The sequence below is a fragment of the Pundamilia nyererei genome, unplaced genomic scaffold, assembly GCF_000239375.1.
Source record: "Pundamilia nyererei isolate P.nyererei 1_Seehausen unplaced genomic scaffold, PunNye1.0 scaffold00150, whole genome shotgun sequence".
Classification (NCBI taxonomy): Eukaryota; Metazoa; Chordata; class Actinopteri; order Cichliformes; family Cichlidae; genus Pundamilia; species Pundamilia nyererei.
In genome coordinates, this window is record NW_005187551.1 from 490,097 (window position 1) to 514,252 (window position 24,156).

Sequence of the window (24,156 nt, forward strand, 5' to 3'; positions counted from 1 at the left end):
TCAACAACACCATCCTAGGCTAGCACATCACATGTATGTGATCATTTGGGACAACGTCCGCTTCCACAAAACACACCAAATCAGAGTGGTTCACCACCAACAGTGACCACTTTTTAAACGTCTGTCTGCCACCCTACTCCCCTTTCCTGAACCCTATAGAGGAGTTCTTCTCATCATGGAGATGGAAGGTGTATGACAGACAGCCATACACAAGAGAGAACCTCGTACGGGCAATGGAGCTGGCCTGTGCTGGCATCCCAGTGGAGGCCTTCCAGGGATGGATTCGCCATTCCAGGGCGTTTTTCCCGCGGTGCCTAGCAAGGGACAATATAGCCTGTGATGTGGATGAGGTGATGTGGCCCAATGCAGCTCGGCGACATGATGCCGCACAGTGACTGTGTGTAATACTGTAAAAAGACCGTGTAGACAATAAAAAATACTTCACACCCTGATCATGTTTCCGAGAGTACTGTTGTGTGCGATAGATTCTGTTTTTGCATTGAGTTGTGTTACAGTAGTGTACATACATGCAGGATGTTTTTATAGATTTATAGTCTTCATGTGAAACTCACAAATCTAAATGCCTAATCCTCTGCAGGGTTCTATGACGATCCGTTACTGTATAGTTTCTAAAATATGCATTGGCAGTTATGAACCAAAGAACCTTCTCACAAATTGAGCATTGTGTTTTCAATTGTTTTGCTGTAGTGTGTAATGCTGTGTATAGTGTTTACAGTTTTGACAGCTTCGCGCTGCTCTCTTGGTGTGGGAGTTTGAGTTTTGCAGTGGGAAGGTGTGGTTGTGTTTATGTAGCTTTAGAGAAGGGTGTTGTGTTTGGACATTGGGGGACCTGGTGGTAACGTTTGTGACATGTGTTTTAGCATTTGAGAAAAACTATAATGCGACATCCGCTGGTTTCTTCTTTCTGGCGCAAAGTAGGCGATAAACAAACAAGAGAGAAAAGCCGATCAGCTGATCATTGATCAGTTTCATGATTGAAGTAGCAACAGGAGAGGGAGGGGGGAGAATGAGAGAAGAAGAGGCAGCTGTTCAGTCACACACTGTTCTTTACTTTAAATCCATCACAGTACAGCAAACTACCCTGTTTATCCTGCACTAACCTGCACACAGTTGATCTACCTCAGTTTGCTTTGCAGCATGTTTCACAATATGAAAAACTAGGTTCAAATTTACAGACTCAATATCTGAGTTAAAACCATGAGGACTTACATGTAAGCTTTACATTTCCAGTTTATCAACACGTCATTTGTCTTTACGTGACATACCCTGGTGATTAATATACAAACAGGACTACCTTTCATGTGTTTCTGTTTAGGCTCAAATCGGTTTCATGTTTGAAGGCTCTCAGTGATGTGAAACAATAACTCCCTGCAAATTTGTTAAACCAAAAGTAACTAGCTCATTTTGAAAATATAAGGAGTAGAAAGTACAGATGTTTGTTTAAAAATTTAGGGAGTGAAAGTAAAAAGTTGTCAGAGAAAAACTACTCAAATAAAGGGCAGATACTTGAAAATTCTACTCTTCTAGTCATGACAATGATCCCAAAAACACTGCTGATAACAAAACATACCTGGTTAGAAAAACACACAATAGAGTCATGGATTGGCCTCCCCATAGCCTGGATCTCAACTTTATTGAAGTAGTGTGGGATCATTTTGACATAGAAAGGAACAGAAGGGAACCAACATCCAAAGGAAAGCTTTGAATGTCCTTCAAGAAGCTTGGAGAACTGTTTCTGAAGACTACTCAAAGAAATAACAAGAAAGCAGACTAAGAAAGTTCAGAATATAAAGAATAAAGATGGTCATTGAATTTCAAGGTTTTAAGAATTGTACAAACTGTTTTTGCCTTATACTCTGTATTTCCATGTATATTTAAAAAATACAGTATAAAGAAATGAGGTACGGCTTAAGACTTGTGTGCAGTACTAGACTTCTATTTTTCCACCACCTTTTAGGAGAAGTCATTTGATCAAATTGTCCTGTTTAAGATGATACAGGTTGGGTTTCAAAAGGGAGAGTCATCTGCAGCATACCTCAAACTCTTTTAGATGAGTGCTCATATGCTAATATGAATACTGCATGCCTATGATGGACACAAACCAAACAAGGCAAATGGCTTCCACTGTGGGATGCATCGTTTGCTGATTGGAATAAGCCGAATGACTAAACTAGGGTGCTGACTGCTACTTCATCAGATCAGGGGCGATATTCATTTTTAGCAGACAAAATAATTTGAATGAAATGTACAATAATTCGTTTTAATGAAAATGCGCCGATATCGTCTCATGGTTTTGGTTTTATAAAAAATACAAATGTTCTTCCACAGAGACATACATAACAATAATATCTTACAGGGCCATCTTTAAAAGAATGGCAACTACATTTTACAATCATTAATACGTTACTTTCAAGGTTTAAATACTTTTAAATAGAATTTTAATAAGACAAAGAAAGCAAACACTGTATGTAAAGCAAGTAACAATTTTGCAACAAAACACAGTCATGTCATAGCAAATCACTGTGGACAAAATGTTAACATTCATGCAAAAGCGTCTTGTGCTGGCAGACCTGACACTTAGCAAATAAGGCATACTAGTCTGATCAGCAGCAACTGAAATGTGTATAAACTGTATAGCATGTTTTTCAGTAAAGCATTAAAGTCCATGCTCAAGTCAGCCAAGAATCCAGAGGCAAAAATTAGAAAAGTTCAAGTAATGCGAAGTAAAGAAACCACAGTCCATTTCAAATAGAAGAAAACATGGTCAATAAGGAGGTCCTTGTATCACAAACGATGGTGCTGTAGTTGTCGTTGAAAAGTATCACACTTAAGAATCATCATCAGTTTTTATGACATGAAAAAGGGTCACATTAAATATTACCTGATGCCCATTATTCCAAGCGTACAGCGCCCTCTCTCTGGCATTGTAGTCGAGCATGGAGATGTGAAAGTACTGGTTGTGGAAAGGAATGTCTATGTATTCATAGGTCGAAGTCTTGGTAGAGTAAGCGTAGTAAACCTTTGCTCCCGACAGGTGAGAATTAGTAATATAAAGTGTCCCGCAGATCATGAAAGATTCACCTGCGTTCCTTTTGGAATATTCGGTGGTCCAAGTCTTTAGGACCTGCAGAGTGTCAGGGTCGATCTGAGAGATGACAACATTTCCAGCATTTTGATTGGTTGCGTACACAACCCACATTCCCAGTTCATCAGCCATGACGTCGATGTCAGAGTATCCCCCCCACGTATATGGGTACATGTTGTAGAAGCCGGCAAATTCCAAAGCTCGCTGGGCCAGCACGCTGCCCGTCTCGAAGTTATACTTGACAATGATGTTGCTCTGGTACTTGTTGTAATAAAGCGATCCATTGTAGACCATGTGATTTGTTCCCTCCCATTTAAAGGGGAGGCTGTAGGTTCGAGAAACCACCCCTGCTACAAAGTCTTCCATTGTCTTGTATTCACGTACAATCTTGCTATTGCTGTAGCTGTCCATATACCAAACCTAACAAGAGATGATGGAGAGGACAGATGGTTAGAATCAGCCATCAGCAATACAAAATCAAATCTGAATCATTCTTGATATTATTAAAAAACCCACATCGTACATCTTTTTAAAATCACCCCTCCCAAAAATAAATAAATAAATCAAAACCCCATCTATAAATGCAAGCCTCTTCTTAAATTGCTGTGATATTCTGCCCACTTTAACAACAGAGCACATCGCTGATATTAAATGCATCGCACCCTCATGCTCTCATAACTCACCCTGTTGTTTCTGGTTGATGCGAGAGGATCAGTCATCCATGCCCCAAACCGGGTTCCAGATGTCTTTATTGTAACAGGTCCAGTGATTTTCATTAATTTCCCACACGCTGTTAATAAAGAAATGCAGCGATAAGATGTGCTGTGGTGCTTTTTGTCTCTAACTAGATTTCTGAAGCCAATTTCATGCCTGTTCCACCACAGAGTGTGCCCTCCGTGCATACTAAGGTAGCAGTGGAAGCAAGATGCTTAATTTAACTTAAAACAGAATTACACAACTGATGTTTGTAGCTAAAGGAAACTCAACTTATGTCTAGTGCACAGTTCTTTAGAGTATCTGAAGATTAAAAATGTACACATCTCTTTCTCTATGCAGACCTCCTCCACCTGTTATTTTGGTAAGTTATAACAGGCTTGATTTAAGCACAATTAGTAATGGATGGTTGATCTTCAAGTACGGAACAAGTGTCATTAAAATTGCCATCATATTAAGAAATCCATCTTCTGCTTGTTCACTTTGCCCCCCACTCAAAGCATAAGAAAACAGATCCCTGAAAGTCACCATGTAATTTGAATGTTGCCTACTGTACTAATTAATAGCTTAACTTCCCGGGAGAAACTGTGCTTGTAGATATTAAAGGCACAAAGTGCTTCCTTTTTGGCCCATTAGGAAGAAATTAGGCATGGCACATTACTCTCACTTCCCTCAGTTAGAGATTTTAGAACATTTAATGTTAAAGTCCAAACATTACAGCAGTCCTTAAAAAATGTCTTTCACCAGCATGAATTCTAGATGAAACACACTGACATTCACAAGGTTTTTTATTTCTCACAGTTGTTATATCTCAGAGCAACATTTGTCACTCTGAGATGTAACAAGAAATAAGCAAAGAATAGTAAAAGTATCTGAAGTTGGACATTCAAAGATTTTGAAGCTTTGGTTATATTAATTATATTATATTAAAGTACTTTGTGAAACTGTGTGCAAGTGTAAAGCCACTGCTCATTTTTTATATATTTTGCTTCCAAAGAGCCAGATGTTTGTGTCATTTTTAAATGATCTTGAACAATTTAATCCAGATTCTCTTAAAGCCTTCGGGAGGTTTTCTTTGGACATTGGCTGTTTTTTCCCCCCACTCATTTTCAGTCCATTTCCTGCACCTCACTGATTTTCTAGGGTTTCAGGATACAACCCTCAAGTTGCGTCTGGCAGTTCAGCTGATCCATCTACTGTTTGGTGAAGCCTCATCACCAATGGTCTCAGTGGAAGAGTGACTGCCTTTCTTAATGAAGGAAAACGCAGTATGCCACGTTACACAAAAACTGGACTGAAAATCTCACGCAACAGGTGATGGAGTGATGAATCCACATTTTTGGTTCAATATGTTGTCAATATATATGGAGGAGATCAGAAGAGAGGTACAGCTATCTGTAAAACACCGTGGGGGCTCTGTCATTTGGGCTGCATTTCAGTGGTCTTGGGGATTTTTTTCAGAACTGATGCAATCATTGATGCAGGCAAGTGATGCTGGATTTTGATCCATCTGGAAAACATCTAAATGGTAAAGGCTTCATTTTTCAACATGACAGTGATTCTAAAACTGCTGTAAAAGCATGTCTGCATAAGAAAACACACAATGTAACTGTGTGTTTTGTATTATTTAACATTATCTTATGTTCTTGTTTATTCTGGTTATGTATTCTGGTAAAATTTTCCTAGTTCTTCGGTTTTGGTTCTGAGCTTCTTCTCTTTAGTCTAGTCTAGTCATCCCTGCCCGTATGTTCCCTCTGTTCCCTGTCAGTATCTTGTCTCTGATTTCTGTCAGTCTGTCAACACGTTCTCACTCCCAAAGCGTAACATTTTACGCTAGGTGACAAATCATCGGTATATTGCGCTTACGGTCACCCAACAGGTCCCTATTTTAGGAGTTCGGAAAAATGAGGAAACATGAGAGAAATGAATCTACACATTTACGTTTCTGTTACTTAAATCACTTTGGAAAACACTATCTAACACGATTAACGTGGTGGTTAAGATTAGGGATAAGGTTATGGTTAGGGTTACACGGCTGGAACGTGTTTTACTGCGGGAGTGTCATTCTGTTCGATTTCATCCACAATCCAGCGCGTAGCATAGGAACACAGAAGGTCACCTTTCGCATTTCCATGGAACGCCTCGGAATGTGACAAATCGTTGGTATATTATGCGTCAGGAGTGAGAATGGGCTGTGCTCTTAGTTCTGTCCTGGACATTCTCTGCTTCTGCTTGCATTTTCACCTTTTGGAATAAAGTTCACTGGCATCACAGCCTGTGCTTGCATCTCGGGTCTTTCTCATAAACAGTAACATTATTAGTTCAAGACGACCACTTAAAGAAGTTACAATAAAACTTGTCTAAGACAGTTCAGACTGTGATGAAAAATGAAGGTGGTCATACCAAATAGAACTACCGGTAGTTACTTTTGTATGCCACATGTTTGAATAAGTTGCTGCACTATTTTCCTGTTGTCCTAGCAACATACACAGAAATGAGCGATGGCTCTAGACTTAAGCACAGCACTGTGCATTTCCCTAGGTGGTTAATTTCTTTAGCAGGATTACTCACAAGTACACCATGATGGCAAAACCTATAACATCAATACTCCTATGTGAACTTGTTACAACATACTAATGCCATTTTTTTTTTTACCACACACAGTAGTATTATTTTTAGATGAGCACAGTTTTCTCAGTACACATGTGGCTTCTTATTTTAGTTTATTGTGATAACAAGAAGAATTCAAACTTTTTGTACTATCAGCAAAATGCAGTGCACACTACTCACTCAGCTTGCCCATACAGCTGCGGAGCCGACTGTCTAGTCGCAGGACTCGCTGATAAAGCTCATCGTAGTCATACGCCCCAAGTTCCTCCTGTATGCCTGTCAACACCGCAGACAGGTTTCTGATCTCATCCTTGAACTGAGAGATGAGTGCAGCATCCATCTTATACTGCTCCAACACAGGGATCAACGGCTTCAGCTCGTCCATCTTGTCCTTAAGCTCCTACAGAAATGACAGCAGCAGAGATGAGAAACAAAGGGGAAGAGGTGGGAGATCGCGGATAGGTGCAAAAGTTAGGAAGAAACGAAATTACTGTATGTCAGGAAATGTCCATGGTAGAGTTTTATTGTACTGTAGTAGAACAGTCAGCCTTACATGAAAGAATAAAGTAATGCTAGCACTGACATCTAGTACTATTAAACACAAGGAAATGGACTAATTTCCTATTTGCAATGATACAATGACATTGGAATTTGTTGGTGGTCAACCAACAGCTCAATTTCTGATTTTCCAGCTGCTTGTTGCGAATCTTTCAGTTCATTTGGTGTCAGACAATTTGCCACACCAGAAATAATCCTACTCCCCTACCAGCTGTCCAGTACAATCCACACGGGGCAGTGACAGCAGCGAAAAGAAATCTAAGATTTTAACCCTTTCTGAATGATTTCTGAAGGGTTTGTGGTAAATATGCTATACATTTTTATTATTATGGTGAAAATTCAAGGGAATCTGTAGGGTAGTTATTAGCCAACTGCACTAAATTAAGCCTCGGACAACAATGGCTTTCTATTCACAGTGTCAATTAACTCAACTAGTAAACCCTTTCATGACTTAGTATTTCTTGGTTTTCTCTTCTTTGAAATATATTAAGTTAAAAGAACTGTTAGATTGAACTTATGTAAAGACTTGCATGAGAAAAGATACTGAGCCTGTTTACACTTTAACAGATTCATGGTACAGAAAGGCATAAAAACAACTAATTCACATAAATGAAAACAAAACACAAAGATCCACTGAACATTAACCAGGTAAAAATAAAACACCTGGAAATTTCTGGCTATGATGGATTTCCCGTCATCCTCAATCTGTCTGAACTTGGTTCTCAGACCCTTCATCTGGTTTTCCATCTTCATGACATACTGGAAATCCCTCTGAGTGCGCAGGTTCAGCACCTCAATGGACTGAGACATGTTCTGCACCTAGAATAAAAGAAGCCACGTTAAAACTGGAACGGGGGTTCCAATGCACAAACTGAGACGCTAGCTACAGTCCATGATATGGTTGTAAAGTAAATATATGACGTCTTTTGTTCTTTCCTTCTTTCCAGCCAGCGCAGCTAACTGAAAGGCACTTTGATGGGTTTCCCTGGTGAGCCTGTGTGTGCCTGAAATTTGTAATGGGCTATTGTTGAAAAGAGAAAAAAAAATCCTGGAAAGGCCTAGCAGCACCCCACTTCAGTTAAATTTCACAATAAAATACCTTGTATCGGGAGATGAAAGGAAAATAAAGCTTATAGAGACTTGTTACGTCTTTATTCTTATCCTTTATAAAACAACGTGTGTGTGCAGGTGTGTGGTAAAATCGTGTGTTTACCTTCTCTAGTAGCTGGCGGAGCTGTCTGCTCTTGGCGTCTCTAGAGCACAGGCTTTGTTCTGGTGCCACCACTGTGCAGATGCAGCGCCCATCAGCATCCTGGGCTGAGCTGTACACCTGCCAGCCCTCCTTTGGACCGATAGTCTGTAAGACCCAACAAATATATGTAGAGTCTAAGGATGGATAATATATTACATATACTCTAGTATATATATGGAATATGTATAGACTAAGGTCTGACATCCTTCACCTGTTGTAACTACCCATGTCCCATGCAGTATATGATACATTACTACATGACTTGCCTGAAGTGACGCTCAGCTTGATTTTTACGAACATTTATAGAAATGTAAGTTTGTAATCAAGTGCAGGTAGTTGTAGAATGAAAGGGAATGAGAGAAAGCCTAAAAATATTAAATATTACTTTATAATTTTACAAGAGGTAGTTTAAGAGGCATGTGTCCATTGCTTCATCAACTAAAGCTGCTAAATCAGTCTTTTCCACTTTCTGTGATTTTATGGACCAATATCAGTAATCAGATTTGTGACTTTTATTTTTTGGGGATGTGCAGTTTGTCTGGCCAGTCTGAGCAGGTGTCGCACACCTAAAGCTTGTGTTGGCTACGCTGGTGTGTAGTATAGTAATCCACTCTGAATTTAATAACACCTGAAAATCAAAAAGAAATGCTGTTTAGCTTTGGAATTAATCTTGATACTGGGTTTGGTCACTATTGGTAGCAGTAAGCTAGTAAATAAAACTGCTAAACATTAGTAACTTACATTTAGAGCACACATAGCAACTCTGTTTTTTTGGAAAGGTCAAGAAAGGCCTCTATTCTGCAAGGTTCCTATACACACAGTACAGTATTCAGAGTATTGCTCCTGCGCCTGTGCACACGTCAACATCAATGTGTGGAGAAACTTAAGCCCTTACTAGCCTGCTGTCATGCTTGCCATGATTGGATAAGGCAATTCAAGGATGTCAATTAACCTGTGTTGAGTGCAATACTTTTCACCACATCTGTCAGAATAGCTTCTAACACATCGATTTGTCAGCAATCCCTTCGGTCTTTTCTTGTTTAATCTCTGCGTGGATACATTTTTTGACACTATTCCCCAACTTTTAAGTAAGTTTTTACTGAACTGTTATGTTATCATGTTTAAACTATGGGAATATCTCAGTATAATGCATAATATATGATCAGAATCAAATACTCTTAATAAAGTAACACAACAGATCTAAAAGTCATCTATGAAACTCTGACAGCTTTGAACTGTGTATAACTTACGTAGCTTCAAGTACCTTTTTTCAATTATTCATAGGACTCGGGGCCATGCACTCTCTAGCTATAGAGATTTAGCTGACTCTCCAGTAAAGCAAACAGACAGAGGAGCCAGAAGATGCATTTGTAATGATATAAATATTTATGTGCTTGTAAACCTTCTCATTCACTGTAATCTGACATCTGAAGAAAAAAAAATGGGAAGAGGAGGGATATGAATAGACAGAAGAGTTGAAGAGGTGGTTATGTAGGTAAACAACATCTGAAAAAGGGAAAGAAAACAGAACATTGCTGACAAAGAAGTACTTTGTACAGTAAGCACAAAATGCTGAGATGAGGAATAAACAGGTAGGCATTCAAAATGTACTGAGGAAAAATGAAAGAAAATTGCAAAAAGTTGCAAAAGCAAAAACATTAAAAAACTAGGGCAGTGCAGTCCATCTCACTGATGCTTAACTATTGATTGCTAAATATTGATTTATTAAAAGCTGCCTACTAATGCAAGACAGCACAGCTATAAAGAAGTGTAACAAATCTTTTACAGTAACGTCCAACACGATGTACATATCTAAACCTGGTGAGCTACTGCCGTATCATTAAAATGTTGGGTTTTTTTGCCTGTCCCGTTTGGTTCTTTTGCCATCAGAATTATTGTCTAAAGGCAAAGAAAGATGCCCAACGGATTTACTTTATTTACTTTACCAAATTGACCATCCCAGCCTGGGATGGTCTATTTGATTCACCTTTTATTGTTTATTTTATTTATTTTTTATTTTCACTTGCTAGATATGGGACAGACTTGAATGAGGAAAAGAAAAGGGAGAAAGGAAGAGGGGGAAAAACTGCGGAGAAGAAGGATGGGGACAAAGGGCAAAAAACAAAAACCAACAGAATAAGCTGAGAAAAAAATACATATATCAATCACCTGGATCACCTGTTGAGAAAGAAAAAAGAAAACAAGCAGAAGAAAACGAGAGCAATAGAATAAACAACATCACAATGATATATGGAAATATAACAGTAAATACTAAATAATAAACATTATTGTGCAGCACGTAAGATCGACAGCGCACAGTGTGCTTTGAGGTAGGAGCCCAAAAGGGTGTATGTGTGTGTGAGCACCCGTGTGTACACCTGTGAGCATGAGCGCGCTTGTATTTAAAAGGTTCCTTCATGTAATGATCTGCTAGAGGGTGTGGGGGGGCCACAGCCCCGTCCTCCAGGGCATGAAGCAGGTATGGAGGAGATCAAAACTCCAGACATCCAGAGGCCCCCAGAACTCAAGAGACCAAGGAAGACCAACAGAGGGGCAGCCGCGCCACTGTCCCAGAAAGAGCTGAGGAGAGTCCCAGATGAGGTCACTCAGCAGCCGTGGAGCAGAAGCCAGGGGGGGTTGCAGTGACGTGCCCGTGAGTTCTGCTGGCAGCCAGCTGCACCAGAGGGACCGAGCCCCAGGCCGAGAGGCCGAGGGCACCCCACCCCCGAAGTGGCCCGAGCAAGCCCCAGGCTCCAGGCCCCGACAAGCAGCCACCAAGGAGTGAGCCGGTGTGTACCTGGACGCCCATCCCCGGACACCAAGAACCACCAACGCACTGATGTCTGAGGGCGTCTGCCACCGGCAGGGGAAGTGGTGGTGGGGGGAGATAGGCCTCCATACCTTGGAGGGCCTGAGATGTCCCCAGAGAGGTGGCGTCTGATACCCAACCTGACATATAGACACAGACATACAGGCACACACAGATACAAACATCCATTCCCACCCTCATGCTCTCATATGCACTTACTCAACACTCAACCAACGTGGAGACAGACATAAAGAGACGCTGTACACACAATCACACTCCCCAAGCGTACTCTACGAACCGGGTCTAGGTACCCTTGCCCCTGGAGGGGGAAACTGCACCCAGACCCAGGTGGTGTTACCCTTTTCCCTGCGGTGGGGAGAAGCAGACCGCCCCGACTCCGCAGCAGCAGGGAGGCCCCACACTCCAGATCCCAGTCTCCTCCTCCTAGCCCCCCCGCTCCAGCAGGCCGCAGAGAACGGGGGGGTGTGAAGACTCCAAACCTCCCTCCACCCGCTCATTGTAGTGTTGATGCATGTGTGTTCTAAGGTGCATTTAAAACCCAGGAGCACATGGAGCTACCTGCCAGAGAGCAGCAGGTAAGTGCATAGCCCCTCCTGATAGACCTCAACGTCTACGTGTATTTAAAATTGAGAGGTGGGCAACGACACCAGGGGTGCCGTATCATTAATAAGGGACGATGTTTTTAGCTTGTTCAGCACAGTGACATTGTGTTTTACTTGTGCTGCCGTGTAGCCGATGAGACAAACACTAATTTTCCGATATATTCTTCCTCCAAAACACTAAATACAAGAAGATCTTGCTCCAAGGCTACATGGGGTTTCACAGCTCTGCGCACCAAAGCTCAGTCATTTATCATCCTTACAAAACAGCATCCAGCAGCCGAAAGCTCTGCCCGCTCATCCAGCGAGGTATCGCTCTCCTTGCAGGAATCATAGACATGAGCGCAGAATTGCATGAGTGGTCACATGCAGTATTTAACACGCACACAAGACACAGTATGAGAACAACTGTTTCCTGCAGTTGTTCTCATACTTGATCTCCCTATGTGTCTTTGCCAAGGTTTGACTCATGGATTTTTGAAAGGATGATTTACAGCAGTCATCAATATTTCTGGAGTTAGGTTGCCAACAGACACTATTTTGTGCCAGCTTTCAATATGTTTACAGTTGAAACCAGCAAGCAAGCCCAGAGTTTGTTATTTCCCCATGATTTATAACAAACCGGAGTAAAAACCTCATCTAAAAATGACACATGCTAACATAGGCACAGACGATTTTGTGAAAGCACTCAATTTTTAACAAACCTGTTATAAACATTTATTTTTCTATGTGACTAAGATTCAGTATTTTCAATAATATCTGAGCTTTTAAACAATATGTTTCAATATGAAACTGTCTCTATAGCCTCCTACTCTCTGAGTGACCTCACAAATCCAAAGAAAGTCCTTAATAAATAGCAAATCTCGGTTCATGTCATTTGAAAGAAAGCCCCTTTTGACATTTTATTATATGAATCAATTGTGTCTACTGACAGATTTAGACTGTTTACTACAGCTTCCTGCTTCCTGGGAGATTTGGAAGTTTCTGCACTAAAACACAACATGTAGAAGAGTGTTTCAATGCAGAAAACACATCATGACATAATAACACAGTGAAATGAAAGAACAAACCTTTACTGGACCCATTTAACAACTATGTACCTGTCTCCAAGTCAGATCAGCAATCATCAAAACTCGTAATATTTTAACTTTTATTACAAATGTGTTCATTCAACATAGATGTAAACAATGTTTGCTGGTCTTGATTTACTGACTCAAAGATTACACAACACCTAAGTAATGAATGAATTGTTTTCGTTGCTTTTATTGCCGCCCACAAAATCAGTCTCACTTCTGGTCCTCTTTATTGTTGGACTTGTGTCAGGCTGCCTGAATGAACAGTGAATTTGCCCCTAAACCTTTTATGTCTTAGTGAATTCCAGAGTGACATTTACAGTACTGGATCCGTCATCAGGCCAACAAGCAATAAGCCGATGACAGGAAAAGAATGGAGGCACCCCTCACATAATATGACATGCAATACTGATGTCATTTCACCAGCTTCATGTTGATTGTTTTGTCTGTTGTTTTTATGGTTTATTGACTAGTTTACTGTAACTGCTTGTTTATCACTTATATTGCTACCAATATTTATTTTTGCCCAGCGGTCCTGCACAGCTGCATCTTCTGCTGAAACAAAGCTTGCTGCTCATGCAAGGGGCTGTGAAATTACAATGGTTTGATCATTTCAGCACAAAACATCTCACAATCTCATGGAAGAATGGTGGGATTTCTTAAAATGTAATGTAGATTATGAATCTTAGTTATTACGTTAATGATCCCCTGCCCTTTTCTTACTGTGGGACTGACATTTGTGAGTTTGAGAAAAACAAGGCTTTCAGTAAAGGCTGAACATATGCTGGTCAACAACCTTCTAATATCATTCTTTATATTTATAGTAATTGGTTAATGTATATACAGAAAAAGCAGGTCAGTGTCATCTGCCTAAAATACCTCAGTACAATACACTGTGCTTTACAAAAGCTCAACGCGACCACCAAATTGCAAACAGTAATGATATAAACTAATCATGGTTAATACATCTCAATTTACTTGTCGCTGCTGAGTGAACCAATGTGTGTCCATTATATACAGAACAGTGAGTGAGTAAACAAGGAGATGATCAACACAAACCTCCAGTCACATCTCACATTCGTGCATACAGTTTGTTCTACACCTCATGGGAAATTCACGAGAAATCACAAAGAGAAAAAAAGTAATTGCCTGTTTGTTGCCTTGCACCACCAGAATCAAGTTTGCATGTTGAAATGCGTAATTGTATTGTCCTTTCATGGTCCAAGGGCTTTGCTGTTGGATTCTTGGTTAATACACTGTATTCGAGTTTTGGGTTTCTGTTTGGTTCTCAGTTGTGGATTTAGTGTTTCAAATAGTTTTAGAATTTTGATTCTTGCTTTAGTTTGTCATTCTAATGATGATTTTTGACTTTAGTGATTCTGAGTCTTAGTTCTTGTGAAATTATTGAGTTCTGATGTTTGTTTGGCTTCTTGTTGTCATTCGAGCCTTGTGAGATCTCCCTATTTGTGTTTCCTCGGCCTCGTTTGTCTGTTTGTGTCTTCTGTGCGACACTGTCTGTTATCACTCTTAGGTTAGCCTCTGGTGTCAGTTATCTTTTGTTTATTTCCTGCTTGATTACTTTATGATTACGAAGGTTACGTTAGACTGGTTTTACGTGCTTCTCTTCTGTTTTGTCTTTATAACGAGTTCCCCATTCATTTTTAGCATTTGTGACTTTTTGCTTGAGTACTAGTTTAATGCTCCCTGTTTTCCTTTAATATTTAGTATTCTCTTGCATTTTGCTTTTGGATACCCTTTAAGGTTAAATGATTCCAAATAATTATGACATATCTTCAATGGTCTTTATAGATTCCCTTTAAAAAGAAACAGATCCCTGGGGCTTATTCTTTTCCTGGCCACTAAAGTAATAAGCTAGCCAAATACACTGGTTCTCATATAGTATTGTGCGTTTCTATCCTACAAAAAGCACTTAATACAACATACTTCATTGCCCCCCATTTATGCAAGCAGTTTTTTCAATGCCCAAGTACTTGCTTCCTAACATCCATACCCTGATACACATAACAGGGAGCAGTAGAAGTTCAGTATTGTGCAAGGATCTAGGATGCAGACTGGAGCAGCCAGGGATTGAACTATCAACCCGTCAAATAGTGAAAGAGCTGCTCTACCTCCTGAGCTGCAGCCATGGAGAGGAACTGATGCATTGGACTTCACCAGCAAGGCTACTCTGGGAGAGTTTCGCCAAAAGATTAGCGGAGTCAGCATCCAGAGGTAGACTGTCAGAGGTAGACTCACCTTAGCACTGGCTTAAACCAGTTTCTGCATGGCCTGCCAAGGAAGAACACCCCTTGGAATCAGAAATTCCCTTTAAATAGAGAGCCGGTCCACACTTTTCCCTAACCCTCTAACCTTAACCCCTGTATATGGGTAACTGACAGATCCACACACCTCCCTGTTGGACTTTATTGATTGCATTCCCCATATCCTCTTCTCAATTTAGCCTTCAGTGTAGATAGTCCTGTCTTACTTGAAGTATTTTCTGCATTGTCTGTGAATGTTTCTGTCTTGCTCCCTTTGTGCTGTAAATATATCAAGTCATGGATGAACAAGTGCCATATGGGAAACTGGGACTGTTGTGGTTGGACCAATAAACTTAAAAAGAGATCAAATAATTTTGAGCAAAACTGATTCCATCTTAACAGAGTTCATCTTGAGTTTAGTTGGTATAACCATGAATAGTGTAATCACACATTCTGCCAGCTTCACACTTAACTGAACCTCCACCTTGGCTACTACTCATTTGCCTTTAACTGTTTCTTCATTAACCTTTTTAATTTGAAAGATTTGGGAGACTTAGCTAGAGTCATTAGATTTCAATCACTTCAATTAATGATTGCATTTCTGTCCTCATCTGGTCTCTGCCCTCTTGCACTTTTCTTTTGCATTTGAAAATTTTTTCCCCTTGTTTGTGAGTTGTGATCAGTTTATCCGGATAAATTTGCACGTTGAATTCTGGACTTTTTTTTTCTTTGCAAGCATTTCTATAAAGTCACAACAGGTATAACTTGATAGAGGATACTGTAGCTCTTTTTCAAGTGCACCCTTGTGTGCAAAACTAGCTGGGCTCTAGCAGCGGAATGATTTTGTTCAGTGCCGAGTAGATCTGTATTAGCCGCTGCCAAGATTCACAGCAAGTCTATATACCATAGCTGACTGTCTGCACTAAATGAACCCCCCTTCCCCTTGCTGTGTATCGCTTTGGTCTCTTGATATAATTTCTTTAGCCATTTTCATGATGGCTTATTCTATTTGCTACGCTCTAGCAGTATGAGTCTGTGAACAACCTCTCAGAGGAATAAACCAGGTGAGATGCTGGGGCTGAAAAAATTAAAAGCTTGTCATTGACAGCAGCAGAAATCAATGCGTTATAAATACAGATTAATAGCAAGGTAACTGACTCCCTCAACAGTATCAGTCAGAGCTGCAGAAAAGCCACAAATAGTCTAATTCTGATAAGCTGTCATCACTTGTTTGTCACAGTACTGTAAAATATGGAGTTATGACTATATGAGGTTCATTCTCAGATGGTAATGTCTGAAGTGGCACTTCCATCTCCACAGTGTGAAGTCTTGACAGAAGAAGGTGACAGACTGGAAATCCCTTCACTGTCACACACCTTAACTTTACTAGTTGTCACTACAGCTCGTCTTTGTCCATTATGTTGTCGAACATTTGAATTCCACGAAGTTACGGCAAACATACATGTTTGAAAAGTTTCCCATATTCTTTGCATTTCCTGTCTTTAAACTCAGATTAAAGCTGGCATTGTGTGACATTAAAAGACCCGTAAATATGTATAGAAACAAATCTAGCTGCCAGTGATACCGGCAAAGCTAAATCTCATATCACAATAAGGCTGCCGTTCTGCCTGCGACAAGACAGAGACCTAAACAGATGCTATCTCTCCAGTCATCTATCAGCCTGTCCAAACAAAAAGCCACCAGGGTATTGGAGGCAAGTGGAGTGGAATGCGCATGTCGGTGCTGTAACTGATGATCATACGGCTTAAATGACTTAACATTTTAACTCTAATGGCACGGGAAGATGAACTTGCATGTGCAGTCTGTAAGCAGTCTAATGCAGACATCCAAAACAGCGCTGACAAATGGTGACGCCCCAAAACACAGGAGAAAGAGCAGCAATAATCCTAAAACCAAAAAAGGGTTTCGGAAAGATAGTGACAAAAAGATGCCGCATACTGTGGAGTAAAAAAGGGAGGAAAAGAAGACGCAGCAAAAAGCAAAAGCCATCTTTTCTCTTAGATGTGACTATAGTGAAAGGCAGCGAGATTATTTTTTCTAGAGGCGTGCTACCTTCTTGCCTTTTCTGACCCTAGTGAAGAGACGATTGAATAGATAATTTTGCAGGCGCTCTGCACATTTTGCCCTAGACAGTCTCTGAATGAACCACAGCATTATCTTGTTCACACGCCTGTGCTTCTTCTCCGGGGGGGTACTTCGATGAGTCTTCTTACTGAATATGATGACATGTCAGTCATAGGCACCACGGAGGATGATAATGAAACAGTCATCAAACATTATCAGTGAAGTAAGGCCAGTGGACAGCTTCAGGCCACTGTGAATGGCACATGCATACACAAGCAGAATACTAAGGAGATCTCCCATGTAAATTTATTTTGTGATACGCTGAGAAAAGCATGCGGATGCTGGGTGCCAAGACTAGAATCTTTGTTCTTTCGGTCTTTGTCAGGAGTGTCCACATTCAGCTGATTCATAAGAGCTAAAGCTATGGAGCCTTTTTGAAATGCCACTCACATCCAGTCTCAGGACCCAACAAGGATTATTTTAAAGTTAATGTGTAGTAAATCTTGTAAAGCAGTCTGCCACAAAAAGAATCTCCATTTAATTGATGTTCAAATCAAATCTGTGTCATTAGCATTTACATGTCTTGGCAGCTTCTAAGGGTAAAAATGAGAGCATGCTCATTAGTATTACATAAGAAGGTTGAATCTTTGAAAAAGGACACTGCTGCCATATTAATGTCACAGAATCTGTAGATGGTCACATTTTACGAATTCTTGCTCTTTAGTACCCTTTGAATTCTCGCCTCCTAATTATGCTCTACGGTGGTGGTGGTGTCAGTAGGATGGGTAGGATGCTGAAGCTACAACGCAGATTTAGACCTGGGTGCTGTGCAGCCCCTGGACCACATCTGGTCTTCTGATTCTCCATAACCAGTCGGTGTGTAGTCAGGAAAATTAGGATTAAAATGTAAATAAGTATACATCAAGCAGTTTGTCCCATTTCAGTCAACAAACACTCTTTTAGAAACTCCCCATCAGAGAATGCCTATACTGTTATTTGCAGTTTTGTGGAAAATCCCAATCACAATATGGTTATGTTGCTTTTATTTTGAAGGTGAGAGCTCGCCATGCTGTGCTTTAGAAATTTATATGATTTCAAATCATTTTGAAATATATTTAAAACGTACAAAAAAAGTGAATTCACTGAACTATGTTTTCATACCAACATTTGAGCAGCCACACTGGATTCCTGTAAAAAGTCAGAAATTAATCAAGCTTAATATTCAACTACTAACCCAAATGGTTCTGATCAGGAATGCAAGCAAATAACTGTAATTTTGCATATTTATCAAAACAATAACATGCTTTACTATTTTTTTCTGCTTTTTTTGTAAAACACACCACCAAACAAAAATGTGACAAAAAGCATACTGATAAACCACGTGCACCAGGCATAGCGGAATTGGCTCGGTTTGTCCCCAGTGTACCTTTTTTGCTTTCTGCTGACCACTACTCAAGCTCGGGCCTTCATCTGGGTCGGAATTTTCTTCCAGGTCATCCAGGTCATATTGACTAATTTTTCTTCTCAAATATTTATCTATTGCTATTATGTATTTTCTCACTCACAGGATGACAATTATGTAATATCGTCTTCTTCTTCTTCTGTTTTACTGGCAGTTGGCATCCCCTTGAATTAGAGCAGGTAGTTGTACTGCCCTCTAGTGGTAGAGAATGTAATTGTTCTCCCGCTACCCACACTGGTCACTTAGAGTACTAACCGCTGGAACCAGACAATTTTTATCGGCACACCTGATCATTTCTTATGGCACACCTATGTGATAGTGGTTGAGAAACACTGGCCTAAGTACTCACTCAAAGAAGCAAGAGGTAACGCTGTGTGATTGTGTGTTTAAGGATTTTACAATCTGGATCTCCATTACAAGACTAAAGACAGAGAAGCAGAATAAGTTGACCAATAATGTAGAGCAAAAATAGAGATCTGAATCTTTGCTAGCAAAACTGTAAAAGCAGCAAGCACTATTTTTTTTTTTTTACCAAGCTTTGCACTGCAGGGATGTAGCGGTCAATTTATCAAAGAGTATTTGGTGGACTCTGATGTGCTAATAGAAAAAAAAGAAGAATTTCTAATGTATTTGCCTCTCCAGGCAAAGCGTAACAAGGTGGTCCAAGGAGCTTTAGCTGAAAATGTTGTCTTTTTCTTCTCGTCTCTGGATGAAAGCTGTGATGTAGTGTCCATTACACAACCCAGTTACTCATCTTCGTACATAGGAGAATAAAACATTTGAGATTAGGAAGAGCTAGCAGCAGTGTGATCAGTGAAAGAGAATAGGACAGGGAGTAATTTGTTCAACTGCATGCATGGACAGGCTTGGGCTGAAATGGGACAAACTAGTAGGTTTTACAACTGCTGGGTGTCTGAATCTGACTGGAAAATGTAGGACTTTTGAAGCAGATACAATAGAAGATAAAAGGACTGAAGTGAACCCTGAAATTGGTATTGTTTAATTCTATTATACACCAGGATGTGTCGTGCATGTCGCTGATGTTAACAAATTAACTTAATCAGGGCAAGAGAATCACAAATACTTTGTTGCACTACGGGATTGAACATGGTGACATAGGCCACCACATAGCTGTCAGGTAGCTCAGGATGGGCAAAGTACTAAAAAGAGCATAGGACCTCAGTTTTGTGAGAAAGAAATTATGGATTTCCAGAGCTCTCAGATGCAGAATGGAAGGCAGATATTGTTCAGACAATGAACCGGACTTTTCAGTCCCAAAAAAGACTGTATTTTACTCAGTAACAAAGGAAAAGGAACTGAAAAACAGCAGATGAAGTAATTAAACTACAAGAACTATAGCAATAGCACACTGGATAAAGTTAAAAGTCTTCTAAATTTTGAACATTTTGCTTAGTTCATATTTTTATTTGCTTATTGTAACATCTACTCTCTCCATTAACTGTTTATAAAGAGATAAAATTAACATTGAGCAGAACTGAGTTCAGCTTATTGATGCAGCCCATCATAACACTCCCAGTTTCTCATGTGACCCCTTGGGAAGAGAAATGTCCGCCTCTGGTCCAAATCCTGATGTAAAAGCAAGAGAGCACGAAGTCTAAAAACTGCCTTTTACCCACAAAAACCATCATATTAGTATGTTCAGTGCATTTCAGGCGGTTCTTTGAAGTTGTGTTGCAATTTATTTGCTCTAACTACTTTCCTTAAACTGAACTCCAACATTTCTACTTCAGTTAATGAGTTCCTTAAAATGTCTCTTAACAACTTTTTGGGAATATGCTTATACTAGTTGGCTCCAATAAAGCAGCATATATAGATATGGACAGTACTGCCAGTGTATAGCAGTATGTAGCTTGGTAAATACTTTTTAAACTCTTTAAGGTTGTCTGAGGCCACTGCCAATGAAGGAATTGGTGAGATTCTCTCTTATGAAAGCTGGGCGTGTGTGCTGAAGAGTGGAAGAAGAAAGAAATGATTTTGAAGAAAAAAAGCAATACCTGATGGTTAAACTTCAGACTTTGGACTTGTACTGATCTATTTTGTACACAATTAATTCAAATGACTCTTTGCTTAACCTTAACCCTAAACAATCTTTGTCCTATTATAGCGTAACCTGTTAAACTCTGTATTTTGTTGCATGTTAAAAATGAGTACACTGAACTGTACTAAGATCAGTCACTGATATTGAAGAGTTTCTGGAATTATATTATAAGAGCAAGCATGTAACACTGATTGTGTGCCTGTCTGCTGTAATGCGCTCTACAACATCTGTTATCAGTTACATGCACAACATTGGTTGCAGACTATAACAAACATGCTGAATCAGGCTTGGAATTTAACTTCATCTGGTAAAATACAGAGAGACGGTCTCCGATAAAATCATTCCCACCTCCACTGAAGCCACCAAAGCTGTTGGCAAGGTTATCTACAAGCTGAATGTTAACTGACTGATATGAATTCCCATGTATCTTTTCCCAAAGGGTCTGTCATCAACCACACTATCTGGAAAAGCCCGCTAAGTACAGCAACATTAAGAATGCTGCTGAGGCTGCTGCTGAGGAACCTATGAAAGGAATCCTCTGATACACAGAAGACAAGGTGGCATCTACAGGCTTCAACGGTGACCCTCACTTCTCCATCTTTGATGCTGGAGCTGGAACTGCACTCAAACCACCACAGCAACTACAGAAACCTGCTGTGTGACCCATTCGTGCACAAGGAGTCAACTCCTGAGTCATCATTCTGGATTCTAGATGTTACAGCATCTGCACCAAGAGCAAACTCGTATACCCGATGAATGGGGAAATACCTTTTAAATCATTGTTATCTTTTCTGTTCAGTACTAAAGAATGTACAGATTCATTGTTGTAATGTTACTGATCTTGCAGCTCTTTTGCACTTTGAACAAAAGGCTGTAAGGTAGTTTACATCTCTACCTAAAAAGCAAAAGGTCCCCAGTTGGATTCCAACATTAGCACCCACTCAAGTTCAAGTTCCAAAAATATAAAGACCAATTTCACGGCACATTTATTCCTCCTGCTCCAGTGCCTATGTACTGGGCAAAACGCTTGTGAACAAGTGTATTAAATAAACACTGACAGTAAAGCACATGAGTGGCTTTATAATGATGCACATTTGAGGTCCATGAAAGTTTCAGCTGTGTTGTAGCAGGCAACAGTCATACGAAAACATATTAAGCCAAATAAAGCCCTGACTCAAAAGCTAGTAGAACCCTGTTAAACGTAACAGCAAAAACTAAAAGTGATTGTTGTGACTGTTTTTTTTTTTAACAGCATTGCTTGAGTGCTTGAGTCTGGCTTCCTCCCACAGTCCAAAGACATGCAATTAGTGGGGTTAGGTTAATTGATCAACCTAAATTGCCCATAGGTGTGAAAGTGGAAGTGAATGTGAGAGCGAATGGTTGTCTGTCTCTGTGTGTTGGCCCTGCGACAGACTGGCGACCTGTCCAGGGTGTACCCCGCCTCTCGCCCTATGACAGCTGGGATAGGCTCCAGCATCCTCTGCGATCCTGAAAAGGATAAGCGGAAGCGAATGGATGGATGCTTGAGTTCATTGAGGTTTAAGGGCTTTTGTTTGCACATAGCTCTCTCGAGGTCCCACCATAGCATTTCAGCTTGGTTGAGGTTTGGACTTTGACTGGGTCATTGCAACACTTTGATTCTTCTCTTTTTCAGCCATGCTGTTGGATTTTTGCTGCTGTGCTTGGGATCACTGTCTTCCTCCAAGACCCACTTTAGATCACGCCTTAACTGTCACAGATGGCCTCACAGTTGGCTGTAGCATTGGTATTCTGGTATACAGAGGAGTTCAAGGCTTAGTCACCGACTGCAATATGCCCAGATTCTCATCAAATCATTACCCCTCCACCACGGTGCTTGACAGCTGGTATGAGGTGGTGCACATTAAAACATCTCCACTTTGCTCTTTTCTGCCCAAGGATGTTGTTCCAAATGTCTTCTGAAATATCTTGTGGTTTGTTCAGAGGCAACCTTTCAAACCTAAGCCGTGCTGCCATGTTCTTTTTGGAGACATGCCTATCTCTACTAAGAACAATCCTATTATTGGCCCATTTTAGAAACACATCTGGTAAACACCGCTTAGAAAGAAATTCATGCATTCTGATGCATGTTTACTTTGACTCTAATGACTATTTAAATTATTGACATCAGTCTAAAAACTCAACTCTGCTCCAGTTTGTCAGCATCTAAGTAAGACATCAGGAATTATTGTCTTTATCTGGCTCTAAATACCTCTGAAAGTATAACATCCATTTTTCCAGGCCAAAAATGTCTTCCACTCCTCTCATGTTAAGCCTTTCAGCTCTTATCCAGTAATATGCAGCTGATATACAGACCGCTTGGGCTGTAATTATAGTAATCAAAAGGGGAACAGGGAGAGGGCTGTAACTATGCCCCTGGTAGTTTCAACATCATGTTTCAACTCCTGTAATTATGCTTAGACTTATTATTAACTAAGCTGCAGTCACTCAGATGAGAGGGGAAAAAAGCTACAAGTAAAATAAAACGAGGAAATGTCACTTCAAGAGTTATAATCATCACCTATATAAAAAAGAGATGGAAACTTTAAGCGATTGATAATTGCCCACATAACTGCGATCTCTTGGTAAGTATCTGTTTTTGAGTGAATATGATGGCCAGTCGCCAGAAAAGGGAGAAGCGAAGGTGCAAAAGTAAAAACTTCTTCAGGGCTTGTTTGTGGGTGTCTATAGCTGTCTGCATTTAGACACCGTGCTGCTAAACAAAAGGACGAATTCAACCGCTACAAACACAAGGTCAACTGAATTCTTCCGTCAGCCTGCCGCATACTTCTCAACAGACGGGTACAAAACTATTTATTTTTTTCAAAAAAGCTGACAGAAAAGTCATTACAACCTCTCAGTGGCTCAAAAGGTCTAACATCTCTTAGTCCAAAAAGTGCCTCATATTTATCCTGCTGTTTGCACAAACTGTCCCCATCCATCATCGGTGACTTGCTTTCTTTATTTCCAGTCCAAGAGCCCTGACAACCTCCTTCCTGCTTCCATCGTGAAACAAGCAGCATCAGACTAATGACTTTGCGTGCCGACTTGTGGCTAACAGTTTGGTTGGTTTATGTTGACACATAGTTAGAAGATGTCATTTTTAGTTTAGCTCCTGGTGGAAATAGTCATGTGAAGTGTAAAACCTCCATTGTTTAACCACTGTGTGGATATGAGTAGGTGTGTGCCTATGGCACCTCTCATCTTTTGATATGGCATCTGTGCTCAACAAATTTCCCGGAGTGTATCATCCATATAAATGCTAATCCAAGCTGAAAAACTGATTTCAAACAAGCAAGAGACAACATCAGTTCCTGACAGATAGCCTCCTTCAGCCCCGCAAAACAATAGCTACATAAATGCCTTTCTGTGTTTAAGATGATTAATGATCAGTGTTGGATCAGTCACAGTATGCTCTCCCATGCACCCATGATCATTTTTCATTTCATATTATTCATATGTGATCAAAACCTGATTAAGTGACCTGAAACATTTCAGCCAAAACTGAGGCTGAAAACAGCATCTCTGT

General features: G+C 40.2%; 1 protein-coding gene across 1 annotated transcript in view; it reads right to left on the reverse strand.

The window, feature by feature from the left end:
* Window positions 1-1,834: 1,834 nt before the first annotated feature.
* Window positions 1,835-24,156, reverse strand: part of olfm3a (olfactomedin 3a) — a 25,239-nt gene continuing 2,917 nt past the window's right edge. The window contains exons 2-6 of the mRNA XM_005744879.1: window positions 8,202-8,345; window positions 7,652-7,807; window positions 6,611-6,830; window positions 3,790-3,896; window positions 1,835-3,526 (exon numbers count right to left, since the gene is read on the reverse strand). Coding sequence (XP_005744936.1) covers window positions 2,849-3,526; window positions 3,790-3,896; window positions 6,611-6,830; window positions 7,652-7,807; window positions 8,202-8,345 — 1,305 coding nt within the window. The 3' untranslated portion in view covers window positions 1,835-2,848. The remainder of the gene's footprint in view (window positions 3,527-3,789; window positions 3,897-6,610; window positions 6,831-7,651; window positions 7,808-8,201; window positions 8,346-24,156) is intronic.